General features: G+C 42.5%; 1 protein-coding gene across 2 annotated transcripts in view; it reads right to left on the minus strand.

Annotated features, from left to right (window-relative positions):
* Window positions 1-294: 294 nt before the first annotated feature.
* Window positions 295-14,054, minus strand: part of LOC147124951 (transmembrane protein 182-like) — a 41,350-nt gene continuing 27,590 nt past the window's right edge. For both annotated transcript variants that reach the window (XM_085995210.1, XM_085995216.1), the window contains 3 exons: window positions 7,909-8,001; window positions 5,639-5,776; window positions 295-383 (listed from right to left, as the gene is read on the minus strand). In XM_085995210.1, the coding sequence (XP_085851336.1) occupies window positions 310-383; window positions 5,639-5,776; window positions 7,909-8,001 (305 nt within the window). In that variant the 3' untranslated portion in view covers window positions 295-309. The remainder of the gene's footprint in view (window positions 384-5,638; window positions 5,777-7,908; window positions 8,002-14,054) is intronic.

Raw genomic sequence — 14,054 nt, forward strand, 5'->3', positions numbered from 1 at the left:
CTAGCTCATAGTTCTCTTCACACTCTACTTTTTCAATAGTAACATGCGCTTATTTGACTCTTGTCCAACACTTGCACGTGACTTATAAAGAAAAACAGACTTATTATTTTTTTTTCATTCTTAGGATGTGGGCATCACTGGCAAGGCCAGCATTTATTGCCCATCCCTGGTTGTCCGTGAGATGGTGGTGGTGGGCCTTCTTCTTGAACCGCTGCAGTCCATGTGGTGGAGGCACTCCCACAGCGTTGTTGGGTAGGGAGTTCCAGGTTTTTGACCCAGCGACAAGGAACTATGAATTATCATGACTTTTTACCATAATCTGCTCCTTTGCCAAATTTCAAAACATTTCTGCCGAACTTTTGAAGTTTCATGCCATATGGCGCCTGTACAATTTAATAGATTTGTTTTAAAAAATTGAAAACACTTCACCTAACAGCAACAAACCTTAATTAACATGCAAAGAAACTCTGCTCCGATCGTAACCAAGTCTGATTCGTCTCTCCCCCACCTCATGAGCCTAGAGTATCATCGATGTATGAACAGGTACTCCTAGAATTCCTTCATAGTCATCTTATTCCTGAAATTTCTTATGTTATTTTCATTTTACTTTGTCTGTGAAGCAGTTAAATCAATGGCAGTGCAGAACTTCCCACATTTTCACATATAACTCTAAAACGGTGGGGTATCTTCATGAAACAGAATAGTGATGTACAGCCTGCAGAAAGAAGCTATTAACTTGCTCTCTAATTAGACCATTTGCATAGGCAAATTTGATCAGGAAATAGACTTTCTGCAGTAACGCGAAACTCAGAAGCCCTAACTTTATGAAACATGACATCATAATTAGGCTGTTGAGGATAATGTGTCCATGAATTATCATATTAATACATTGGCATATTGATAAAGCTAATTAGAATAATTTAACCACATGGATTAGGCTGGTGTACAAACTGTCCTTCTCTGTACCCATGGTTACTTTTAATCTTCCAATCTAACATTAAATGCAAGCGCAACACAGTGATTTCAAGCTATGCTGCAAGTGTTGCTTAAATTGAACTGTATGTTAATGGTGACTGGAGGAAGAGGAAAATGCCATCTAAAACCTTATGAAATAACCATTTCTCTCTCATAATAGTCAACAATGCGATGGATCGGTTGGGGCTAGTCAGTGCATGGTGCCCTTGTGCAATATATAAGCCCTTTATTGTGCTAAAGACAACCATGCACCGTCCGCTCGAGCCAGGCACATTTTCATATGTCTTTGCACTTGGCCATGCACCAAAATACACACAGAATAAAAACAAGGCCCAGTTTCTTTGGCGATTACTTCAAAAATGGATCATATATCTGAGGGCGCTCAACTAAGTGCTTCAACAGTAAATAATAATATATCAGCAAGTGGATCCTGTGAATGTTTACACCAGTGACAGCTGGCACCTAACCTCAACTAGGACAGTGAAGGAAGCCCAACAACAAGTGATGGGCTGGAAATTGCGGTCGGAGGCTTCCCGCGGGCGAATGCCTCCGAACTCCAAGTAAACTCCGCTCCTACCTGGTGCCTCTGTACCTTTGAAGACTCGCCCTCCTGGGCCTGCAGGCATTCGCCTGTGTAAAGACCCACAGATCCCAGGGGCACATATGGTTCACAAGCGTCCCCTGGGATCACGTGGGCCGGCCCAACCAATCAAAAAGGGGGACTCCATTTACGTACGGAATCCCTTAAAAACACACTTTCACAGCCCTGAATTAAAAATAAATCATCACATGGTCAAAATTAATAAAGATACAATTTAATTAAACATTTAAAACAAAAATTTGAGTTTTTGAAAAATAAATTTAAACTTTTTTCAAGGGACCAAAAATAACCTAAACTAATTTTAAAGGTTTTTGTATGGTTAAATCATTAAAAACATTATTTTAATATATATTTAAACCCCTACACTGGTAAAAGAAGGTCCTACGCCTGCTTTTACCAGGCGTAAGGGTTTCGTGGGCATCTGCTGGGCTGTAATTGGGCAAATAGCCCAAATCTGCGCCAGCGAATGTCCATTTCCTATGGATTCATACAATCTGTCAAGCAGAATCTTGACAGATCGCAAGTTCTGGGTTTTCACGCATGCGCATCACACGTGAAAACCCGGACCTTGCAGGGCACTTACGACCCAGTATGCTGTCCGTATGCGGTCATAGGCCCCGGAAAATCCGGGCCGATGTTATACAAAGGACCCTCCCTCCTTTGCGACCTCTACCACCCAGAAAGACAAGAGCAGCATTGTTGGGGGAACAGCATCACCTCCCATTTCCCCTCAAAGGCACACACCATCCTGACTTGGACAATTACAGTATTGCCATTCATTCTTCATGATTTGTTCAATCTCCTGGAATTCCTTACTCAACACCATTGTGGAAGCATTATCATCATAAGGACTGCAGCAGCTCAAGGAGAAGACCCATTACCCATTACCACCTTCTCAGAGCAGGTAGGGATGGGCAATTAATGCGACTTTGCCAGCATCACTCGCAGTCCAAGAATACATTTTGTTAAATCCCTCTCTGAATTCTACAGCAAAAATGGTTCGACTGATATCTATTCTTTTTCAATCTCTACATAGGAACATAGGAATTCCTAGATGAAGAAAGACCCCGGTCCATCTAGTTCGCCTTCTACCATCCTGGTAGTCGGATGGTACAATGATAATGGAGTTGTTGACTAATCATGGCAACCAACCTCTATCAATGAATCTGCAACAGACCTGAGGCAAGGAAAACTCCAGTGGTGGAGATCTTTGGGAACCATAGGTCCATAATTAACCTTTTCCTCTCAAACATGCTACACTTAACACGGCATGTCTCAAATTATTCATATAATAACGTCTCCCAAAATGTTATTTTCTGAAAGAAATCAAACTAATTTGCCTTTGAAAGAATCAGTACAAACTGCTTCCACCATCTCCCTAGGGAGCCTGTTCCATAGATTGATCACTCGCTCGCTGAAACATTGTTTCCGTAGATTCGTTTTGAATTTACCCCCTTTCAAGCGCAGGCCGTGTCTTCTGATTCTATTGTTCTGGACAAGTTGAAATAGCATGTCATGGTTTACATTACCTAGTCCCTTTAGAATCCTAAAAAGAGCAATCATATCACCTCTCAACCTTTCTCTTTTCCAGTGAGAACTTGCCCAATTTACATAAGCACAAGTGACAGTGTTTGTAGGGAGCCTGTTATTAGGAGCATGTTCTTTTAGGACCTGCTATGGCTTCGTTTTGCTCACTGCATGTACAACTCCCAGAGTCCCACTATGGCACTGCAGCATTGCACAGGCCTATTTAAAGACTGCCTCTTATCTTTAAACCAGCCAAGGTTTCCAATTCCTGCTGAATGCTGCCACACAGTAAATTAAATCTGGGTGTGACGGAGGCATCCAGATAGAGGGGAGATACACACAATGTAAACATTAACACACTGTTATGGGTCCTAACCAAGTGAACTGAGGAAGCAATTTGGAAATTTGTATCAGATTATTATTGATATACAAACTTTAAAAGAACTTAAGAGTATTTTCCACTTCTTGCACACAGAACAAATTCAGCTGGCCTCAAATAACACTCGTCTTTAAACGTCCTTAAATCCTCACTCATAATATTGTTTCTCTCGTCATGCAACTGGAACTTAACTACTTTTTCATGTGTTGTTTTATATTCACTAATGGTAACACTAACATCCTTATAACACACAGGAAACGTATGAGAGCACTTATAGGATGTGCTGTTTACATGTTGTGATTATGTGTTTGCCTTGTATTACTGATTCAAGTTTTGTTTGCAAGTAAGCTTTCTTAACGACAGGCTTCAACTGTACATTTGTTCTCAAGCCTTTTATAGGTCCACTAAAAAGTGTCCTATGGCAATGCTCACAGTAAGCCAGACAATACCATATAATCCATAATATATTGTTATTATACAATGAAAGAAGTGTTCCACCACGTAATGCACAATGCACTATTATACAGTGCCTGCAGTCTTATACCATAAAGCACATTGCATTTTATATAATGAAAGGTGTTATACCCAATGAACTGTTACATATGACAGGAGCACTGAGATTTGCGCTCAACTTATTTGCCATTCTGACCCGGCATCCTATTTGTTTATTGCTGCCTCACATTATTTGAACATGATGAGCGATGAGTCAACTAATACCCTGCGGTCTCAACTTTCTTCTTGCCAAGTCCTACCTTATCAATGGAGTGTATACACCTCCTATTTGTACATCCAACATGCAATGATTTCTATTTCTCATATTGAACTTCATTTGCCGCTGATCAGCCCAAGTTATCATAATAATTAATCTATGGCAGTACTGTATCTGCTTGTGTAGAAGTTGTTACCAATTCCCAGTTTTGTAGTTCTCCTCGTCAATAATAGTATAGTTGGTTTAGTTAATGCAAACCAGGCTCTCTGCAACTTTTCTGCCCATCCCAACCTATTGCATTAAGCAGGTTTCGACTGAACAGATAATTAACATGTTTCCAACAGTCTTATACATTAGTTAGCTAACTAAGAGTAAAAAATGGTTTTAAGATGTGAATAAATTAGGGAACAACATTAAAGTCAAAAAGAAATTAAATTCCAAATCAATTGCAAGAAATTGGAAGCAAATGTTCAAGGACATTTACTTGCAATGGGGTATTATAATGTGGAGAATTACCACTGGAACCTGTGAGGAATAGTAGTTTAATAAATAATTGCTGCTATTATGTTAACATATTGATGAATGGCAGCCCGAGATTCAAATGCTAGTTTCAAACCAAGGTTTGCCAGTCTCAGCAGGGCTGTCTGGGGAACAAGTGAAAACTGGGAGAGTGGGGGTTAAGAAACATCACTATGGACATGTCTGCACTTTGCCAGTGAAAGGAAATAACGGGGCTAACATGTATTGAGAAAACAGGGAAACCTTCCCTCCAGTCCTTGCGCATTCTCTTCAATTTTATCCCATTATCCCTTCTTTCCTAAAGGAGCTGAGACAGGATGGGTTGCAATTTGATAGCTAGTGCCAACACCTTGCTACCTCATCCAATTGGCCACATGGCATGTGAGAGTCTGAAAAATGTTAGTAGGCCGTTTGATCCTGAGGGCCTTAAGCTGAACCTGTGCTTACTCGGTGTGTCCAGTGGGAGGTATTAGGGTAAGTTCAGCGATCCTATGCTTCTAGCAGGAAACTGCTGTCTGAAAGGAGCGTGGGCAGATAACCAGCACTGTAATGTTGTAGCCCTGGCTCCAACGTTACCTTAAGAGCGTGGCTCCCAACCTAAAGCATGGGGATGCTGAATTTACCCTAATGAATCCTAATTAGGAACAGGAACACTTTCCAACGTTTCCCCAAACTTAACTTTGGCCTGTTGAGATCAATATGACCCTGCACTGCTGCCTCAGTTGTGATTAACTAACTCAAAACAGAGCAGTGATCGAGCCTAGGACCTAGAACCTAGGTCTTCATGGCTCAACACCAGACCAAATGAGCCATCAAAAGTGTTTGGGGAACACTTTTTGAGGCAAAAAACAAATAATGCTCATTACTTCTTGAGATACCAGTGCTGTTTATTTATTAGTATTTCTTATGTACATGAATAGCAACTTACCAGAAGCCAAAAGGAATCCACCCCCTACTTTATATAGTTTGGCACTCACAAATGGCACTGCACAAACTAACAGGAATCCTCCCACAAGACCAGCAGCCACACCTAGTATTATGAATGCTGTCCAGAAGCCACGATACACTGTGTAATGGAAAGAATATGAAAAAGAATTAGTCCTGCTGATTACTCACTTCAGTTTCATTGTTCTAGCTGATCTTCCATTGTATGGACAAAAGTAGAGTAAGAATGTGTGTCTCCCTTTTCCTGTAATTTATGTCTCGGTCTCTATTTCTTTTCATTTCCCCATCTCTGTCTCTCTGTTCTTTCTTTCTCCCTGTGTTTCACTCTGGTTCGCTTATTATCTTTTCTCTCTGTGACTTTTTAGTACTCTTTCTGTAGGTCTCTCCTTCCTTCTGCCTCATCTCTCTGTATGCCTCTCACACAATTTCTGCCTGCATCTAGCTCTTGCTTTCTCTTTCTCTCTCTTCTTTCTGCACGTCACTCACTTTCTGTATTTCCTTTCAATTCTCAGAGATCTGGAGAGTTATTCAAGTCTTGATAGGTGGAGACAAAATGTAATCTCTCCCTAGATATGAAGCCATAGCTGTCTGCTTCGACATCCGTTTAATCCTGAAATTTGTATGCTTGGAAAATTGAGAATGTGAACTTACAAGAGTCTGGGGAGATAATATTGAAAATTGGCAGAACATAAGGGATGAAACCAGCAATAGCTCAAACTTTGAGCAACTGGGGCCAAAGGCATTGTGCTTTTATAAAGACAGTACGAAAAAGAATGGAAAATGAATTAACCAATAAAAATTAAATGGCTGCAAGGTAAATGATGAATAGAAGAAGTGTGTACACACCTGGTGGCCTTCTGAATGCTGCAGGCAAATAATTGGAGGAATGGGTCACATGGTGCCCACTGACCAATCGGAACATTGGAAGAGTATTGGGACCTACTGTTCGCCTGATTCCCATCAGCCAATCAAATCGCTGGAAGAATTTTTTTTTATTATTCATTCATGGGATGTGGGCATCTCTGGCAATGCCAGCACTTATTGCCCATCCCTAATTGCCCTTGAGAAGGTAGCGGTGAGCCGCCTTCTTGAACTGCTGCAGTCCGTGAGGTGATGGTACTCCCACAGTGCTGTTAGGGAGGGAGTTCCAGGATTTTGACCCAGCGACAATGAAGGAACGGCAATATACTTCCAAGTCAGTATGGTGTGTGACTTGAAGGGGAGCTTGCAGGTGATGGTGTTCCCATGCGCCTGCTGCCCTTGTCCTTCTAGGTGGAAGAGGTCGCAGGTTTGGGAGGTGCTGCCGAAGAAGCCTTGGCGAGTTGCTGCAGTGCATCTTGTAGATGGTACACACTGCAGCTACGGCACACCAGTGGTGGAGTGACGGAAAGTTTAAGGTGGTGGATGGGGTGCCAATCAAGCGGGCTGCTTTTTCCTGGATGGTGTTGAGCTTCTGAGTGTTGTTAGAGCTGCACTCATCCAGGCAAGTGGAGAGTATTCCATCACACTCCTTACTTGTGCCTTATAGATGGTGGAAAGGCTTTGGGGAGTCAGGAGATGAGACACACACCGCAGAATACCTAGCCTCTGACCTGCTCTTGTTGCCACAGTATTTATGTGGCTGGTCCAGTTAAGTTTCTGGTCAATGGTGACCCTCAGGATGTTGATGCTGGGGGATTCAGTAATGGTAATGCTGTTGAATGTCAAGGGCCGGTGGTTAGACTCTCACTTGTTGGAGATAGTCATTGCCTGGCACTTATGTGGTGCGAATGTTACCTGCCACTTATCAGCCCAAGCCTGAACGTCATCCAGGTCTTGTTGCATGCGGGCATGGATTGCTTCATTATCTGAGGAGTTGTGAATGGCACTGAACACTGTGTAGTCATCAGCGAACATCCCCATTTCTGAACTTATGTTGGAGGGAATGTCATTGATGGAGCAGCTGAAGATGGTTGGCCCTGAGGAACTTCTGCAGTGATGTCCTGGGGTTGTGATGATTGACCTTCAACCACCACAACCATCTTCCTTTGTGCTAGGTATGACTCCAGACAATAACAGCAGCATGGGTCAAGTGATTATCACTGACCAATCGGAGTGATAGAAAGCGACGTGGACTTAATGGACCAATCAAATTACCAAAGAACATCCAAACTCGACACCCTTGACAATATAGAAAATGCTAGAAAAATCATATATAATTGTAAAGGAGAGCCATGCACTGTTATTTAAAGATAATTCTGTTTCAAAACATACCAGCAGTACTGTCATGTGAAGACACAGGTCCCATTGCAATTGGAAAAGGGAAGAGATAGCCATGAACACAGTACTTGGACGGGGGTTGGTTTGCTGTACAATACAAAATAAGAAGAAATTAATAAAATTCTCCAAGAGAATGTAGCAAATTTGTGACTGCGAGACAGATATTACTGAATGTGTATCCACTTTGTTCAAAGCTTCCTTTGCTAAGATTCTTTTGGCTATATCTTGGACATTAGATGAGTTAGATTATTGCACTAAGGTCTTGCCTTGCAAGGAACAAAAACGGTTTCAACGTTTTACAAGAATCACTGCACCACTTTTAATTCTGGATCTTTGGTAGTCTTAGTCATTCCACTCTTGTAGCTTAAAGATGAGTTGGGAGAGACTGAGAGCAGAGAAAACAAACTGGGCGGACTCCCAAAACTTGAAAGGAAAGAGATAAATAAAAAATCTACTACTGAAATCCTGGATGAGTTAATTTTGCAGATATTTTTTTTAAATAATGCATTCTTAATTTGGTTATTGAATGAACATAAACAGCATGAAATGTATGGGTGCCTGCAGGGGTCAAATCTACAGCTTCACAAATTATTTCTATGGGTTTGTTTCAGACATCGTCCTTGACAAATTAAGGATAATTTTGCAGTGATGAGATTCGCACATAATCAATGTGAGCTAGTGGGTCACTTCACCCCTGGAATACATATCAGGGAATTTTATTTACTAAAAATAATAAACGGGCTTGACTTGATATCAGCAGAAATTTTCAGAACCTGGGTTTCTCAGGACAGCTGTCGTATGCTGTAATAGTAAAGCAAGACTTTACACATAACCAAGTCAAGAATTCCAACATGCTTCGCAAGAATTCAGACACTGAGCAGGATTTGGGAATGTTTTAGAGTAGGTGATGGAGGGTGAGATCAAAGAGGTAGGTTTTTGAGGAGAATTTTGAAGGTGGGGAGAGATGGAGCGATGTAGAGAGAGGGTTCCAGAAATCAAGGCCAAAATGGCCGAAGGCTCTGGAACCGATCGTAGCGCCAGGAGTAGTGGGGGCACACATTAGTAGAGACTCCAAAGAGGGGAATGTGAGAGCTGGCATGAAGCGTTGGATGAGGTTGCACAGGAAGGGTGACGTGAGCACATGGAGGGACTTAAAACAAGGTCAAGGATTATAGCATCAATATGTAGAGGGAAGGAGAACAGTCCACATAGGCAAAGACTAGGGTGTTAGATTAGCAGGAGTTTGCCATTTTTATCCCATCTGGATGAGTTCTGGATGAGTTCGACTTTGTGTGCAATGGCGTTTGAGAAGGCAGCAAGGAGAATGTGGGAGAAGTGAAGCTTGGAGGTATTGAAGGCATGGATGAGAGTTTAAGGGAAGATAGGGTAAGTGAGAGATGGAGGTGGAGGATATTACATAAGTAGAAATAGGCAGTGTTGGCTGCATACTATTTCCAAGGAAACTCCCATTTCAGTCCATGTACAGCCACATTAACTGATTTCAGCCTTCTGCTCAATCTCTTAAGAGATAAAGGTGCGGGAGACGTGTAAAAGGAAAAAACAGTTCAACTATATTTCAGGTTCTGAGCTGGTCTGCTTCCCACAGGGGAAAATGTGAAGTTGAAGTTTCACATTTGTCACACACCCTAGATTAATATATTTGTGAAGCATTAAATAAGAACATATTGGCCTGCACGTCACAATTAAAAAAGTGATGCTGGCAAGAGGAAGCAGCTGATTGGGTGAGTACAGCCAGGTGAGTATTTATACTACTCTATAGTTTGACAGTTAAGGTTAATAGTTTATAAAGTTTAGAAGGTCTTAATTTTTGTGGTTTATAGTTTCTAAGGTCTCTGTTGTGTAGCGGGGAGTGCTAGTAAACAAGGGCCTGTGAGTATATCATTTAATTGTAGTGTAATTAGTGGTATTGATTTGATTTAATTTAATTTGAATTAATTAAAGGGTAAGTCATGGCAGCACAGCTCGGCCCCATGACATGCTCCTCCTGCACTATGTGGGAAATCAGGGACACTTCCTGTGTCCCTGACGACCATGCGTGCGGGAAGTGTATCTAGTTACAGCCACTGGCAGACCACATTGCGGCGCCGGAGCTGGGAATGATACACACTGGAGGATTCGGGATGCTGAGGATGTCGTGGTTAGCACGTTTAGGGAGCTGGTCACACCGCAGGTAAAGGCTGCACAGGCAGGAAGGGAATGGGTGACCGCCAGGCAGAGTAGTAGGTGCAGGCAGGTAGTGCAGGGGCCCCCTGTGGCCATCCCCCTCTCAAACAGATATACCGCTTTGGATATTGTTGGGGGAGATGGCATATCGGGGGAAGGCAATAGCAGCCAACTTCCTGGCACCATGGGTTGTCCTGCTGCACAGGACGGGAGGAAAAAGAGTGGGAGAGCTATAGTGATAGGGGATTCTATTTTAAGGGGAATAGATAGGCATTTCTGCAGCCGCAAATGAGACTCCAGGATAGTATGTTGCCTCCCTGGTGCAAGGGTCAAGGATGTCTTGGAGCAGCTGCAGGGCATTCTGGAGGGGGAGGGTGAACAGCCAGTTGTTGTGGTGCATATAAGTACCAACGATATAGGTTAAAAATGGGATGAGGTCCTAAAAGCTGAATATAGGGAGTTAGGAGGTAAATTTAAAAATAGGACCTCAAAGGTAGTAATCTCAGGATTGCTACCAGTGCCATGTGCTAGTCAGAGTACAAATAGAAGGATATTTCAGATGAATACATGGCTAGAGGAATGGTGCAAGTGGTGGGATTCAAATTCCTGGGACATTGGAACCAGTTCTGGGGGAGGTGGGACCAGTATAAACTGGACGGTTTGGACCTGGGCAGGACCGGGACCGATGTCCTAGGGGGAGTGTTTGCTAGTGCTCTTGGGGAGGGTTTAAACTAAAATGACAGGGGGTTGGGAACCTGTGCAGGGAGACAGAGGGAAGGGAAGCAAGGATAGAAGCAAAAGACAGGAAGGAGAAAAGCAAAAGTGGAAGGCAGAGAAATCAGGGATGTAAATCAAACAGGGCCACAGTAAATAATAATTCTAAAAGGATTAAGAGTGTTAAAAAAACAAGCCTGAAGGCTTTGTGTCTGAATGCGAGGAGCATTCGTAATAAGGTGGATGAATTCGCTACGCAAATAGATGTAAACGGATAGGATATAATTGGGATTACAGTGACATGGCTCCAGGGTGACCAAGGCTGGGAATTCAACTTCCAGTGGTATTCAATATTCAGGAACGACAGGCAAAAAGGAAAAGGAGGTGGGGTAGCATTGCTGGTTAAAGAGGAATTTAACACAATAGTAAGGAATGATATTAGCTCTGATGATGTGGAATCTGTATGGGTAGAGCTGAGAAATACAAAGGGGCAGAAAACATTAGTGGGAGTTGTATACAGATCCCCAAACATTAATGCTGAGTTTGGGGATGGCATTAAATGGTAAATTAGAGACACGTGCAGTAAGGGCACAGCAGTTATCATGGGTGACTTTAATCTACATATAGATTGGGCTAACCAAATTAGTAACAATACCATGGAGGAGGAATTCCTAGAGTGTATACGGGATGGTTTCCTGGACCAATATGTCGAGGAACCAACTAGAGATCAAGTCATCTTAGACTGGGTATTATGTAATGAGAAAGGATTAATTAGCAATCTTGTTGTGTGAGGCCCCTTGGGGAGGAGCGATCATAATATGCTAGAATTCTTCATTAAGATGGAGAGTGAAGTAGTTGACTCAGAGACTAGGGTCCTGAATTTAAATAAAGGAAACTATGATGGTATGAGGCATGAGTTGGCTAGGATGGATTGGGGAACTTTACTTAAAGGAAATGGCAAACATTTAAAGATCGCATGGGTGAACTACAAAATTTGTTCATCCCTGTTTGGCATAAAAATAAAACATAAAAGGTGACTCAACCATGGCTAACAAGGGAAATTAGGGATAATATAAGATCCAAGGAGAGGACATATAAATTGGCCAGAAAAAGCAGCAAACCTGAGGATTGGGAGCAGTTCAGGATTCAGCAAAGGAGGAAAAAAGAGATTAATTAATTGAGAGAAAGCTTGCGAGGAACTGACTGTAAAAGCTTTTATAGATATGTGAAGAGAAAAAGTTTGGTGAAGTCAAGCGTAGGTCACTTGCAGTCAGGATCAGGTGAATTTATAATGGGGAACAAAGAAATGGCAGACCAATTAATTACATACATTGGTTCTGTCTTCACAAAAGAGGACACAAATAACCTCTCAGAGATGTCGGGGAACATATGGGCTAATGAAATCAGTATTTGTAGGGCAATGGTGTTAGGGAAATTGACGGGATTGAAGGCCGATAAATCCCAAGGAATTGATAATCTACAAAGAAACATAGAAGAGAGGAGCAGGAGTAGGCCATTCGGCCCCTCGAGCCTGCTCCGCTATTCAATGAGATCATGGCTGATCATTCAAATTCAGTACCCTGTCCCTGCCTTCTCCCCATATCCCTTGATCCCTTTAGCCTTAAGAACTATATCTAACTCCTCCTTGAATATATTTAATGAAGTCGCCTCCACTGCCTTCTGTGGTAGAGAATTCCACAGGTTCACCACTCTCTGGGTGAAGAAATTCCTCCTCATCTCTGTCCTAAATGGCTTACCCCTTATCCTTAGACTGTGACCCCTGGTTCTGGACTCCCCGGCCATTGGGAACATCCTTCCTGCATCTAGCCTGTCTAGTCCTGTTAGAATTTTATAAGTTTCAATGAGATCACCTCTCATTCTTCTAAACTCCAGCGAGTATAAGCCCAATCGACCCAATCTCTCCTCATATATCATTCCTGCCATCCCAGATATCAGTCTGGTGAATCTTCGCTGCACTCCCTCCATGACAAGAACATCCTTCCTCAGATAAGGCGACCAGAACTGCACACAATACTCAAGATGTGGTCTCACCAAGGCCCTGTACAACTGCAGCAAGACATCCTTGTTCCTGTACTCGAACCCTGTCACTACGAAGGCCAACATATCATTTGCCTTCTTAACCGCCTGCTGCACCTGCATGCTTGCCTTCAGCAACTGGTGCACAAGGACACCCAGGTCTCGTTGCACTTCCCCTTCTCCCAATCTATTGCCGTTCAGATAATAATCTGCCTTCCTGTTTTTGCCACCTCGCATTTATCCACATTATACTGCATCTGCCATGCTTCTGCCCAATCACCCAACCTGTCCAAATCATACTGGAGTTTCTCGGCATCCTCCTCACAGCACACACGCCCACCCAACTTTGTGTCATCTGCAAACTTGGAAATATTACATCTAGTTCCTTCGTCTAGATCATTTATATATATTGTGAATAGCTGGGGTCCTAGGACCGATCCCTGCTGTACCCCACTGGTCACTGCCTGCCACTCGGAAAAAGACCCGTTTATTCCAACTCTTTGCTTCCTGTCTGCCAACCAGTTCTCTATCCAAGTCAGTACCTTGCCCCCAATCCCATATGCCTTAACTTTAGATGCTAATCTCTTATGCGGGACCTTAGCGAAAGCCTTCTTAAAGTCCAAATACACCACATCCACTGGTTCTCCCTTATCTATTTTACCAGTTACATCCTCAAAAAATTCCAGTAGATTAGTCAAGCATGATTTACCTTTTGTAAATCCATGTTGATTTTGTCCGACCCTGTCACTGTTTTCCAAGTGCTCTGCTATTACATCTTTTATAATGGACTCTAGCATTTTCCCCACTACCGATGTCAGGCTTACTGGTCTATAATTCCCCATTTTCTCTCTACCACCTTTTTTGAATAGTGGGGTAACATTAGCTACCCTCCAATCCATGGGAACTGTTCCAGAGTCTATTGAATTTCGGAAGATGACCAGCAATGCATCTACTATTTCTAGGGCCACTTCCTTAAGTACCCTAGGATGTAGATTATCAGGCCCTGGGGATTTATCGGCCTTCAATCCCGTCAATTTCCCGAACACCATTTCCCTACAAATACTGATTTCTTTCAGTTCCTCCCTCCCATTGGACCCTATGATCCCCTACATCCTATTTACAAAAGGTAAATCATGCTTGATTAATCTACTGGAATATTTTGAGGATGTGACTGGTAGAATAGATAAGGGAGAACCAGTGGATGT

The sequence above is a fragment of the Somniosus microcephalus genome, chromosome 1, assembly GCF_052327205.1.
Source record: "Somniosus microcephalus isolate GS21.2 chromosome 1, FLI_Smic_1.0, whole genome shotgun sequence".
Lineage (NCBI taxonomy): Eukaryota > Metazoa > Chordata > Chondrichthyes > Squaliformes > Somniosidae > Somniosus > Somniosus microcephalus.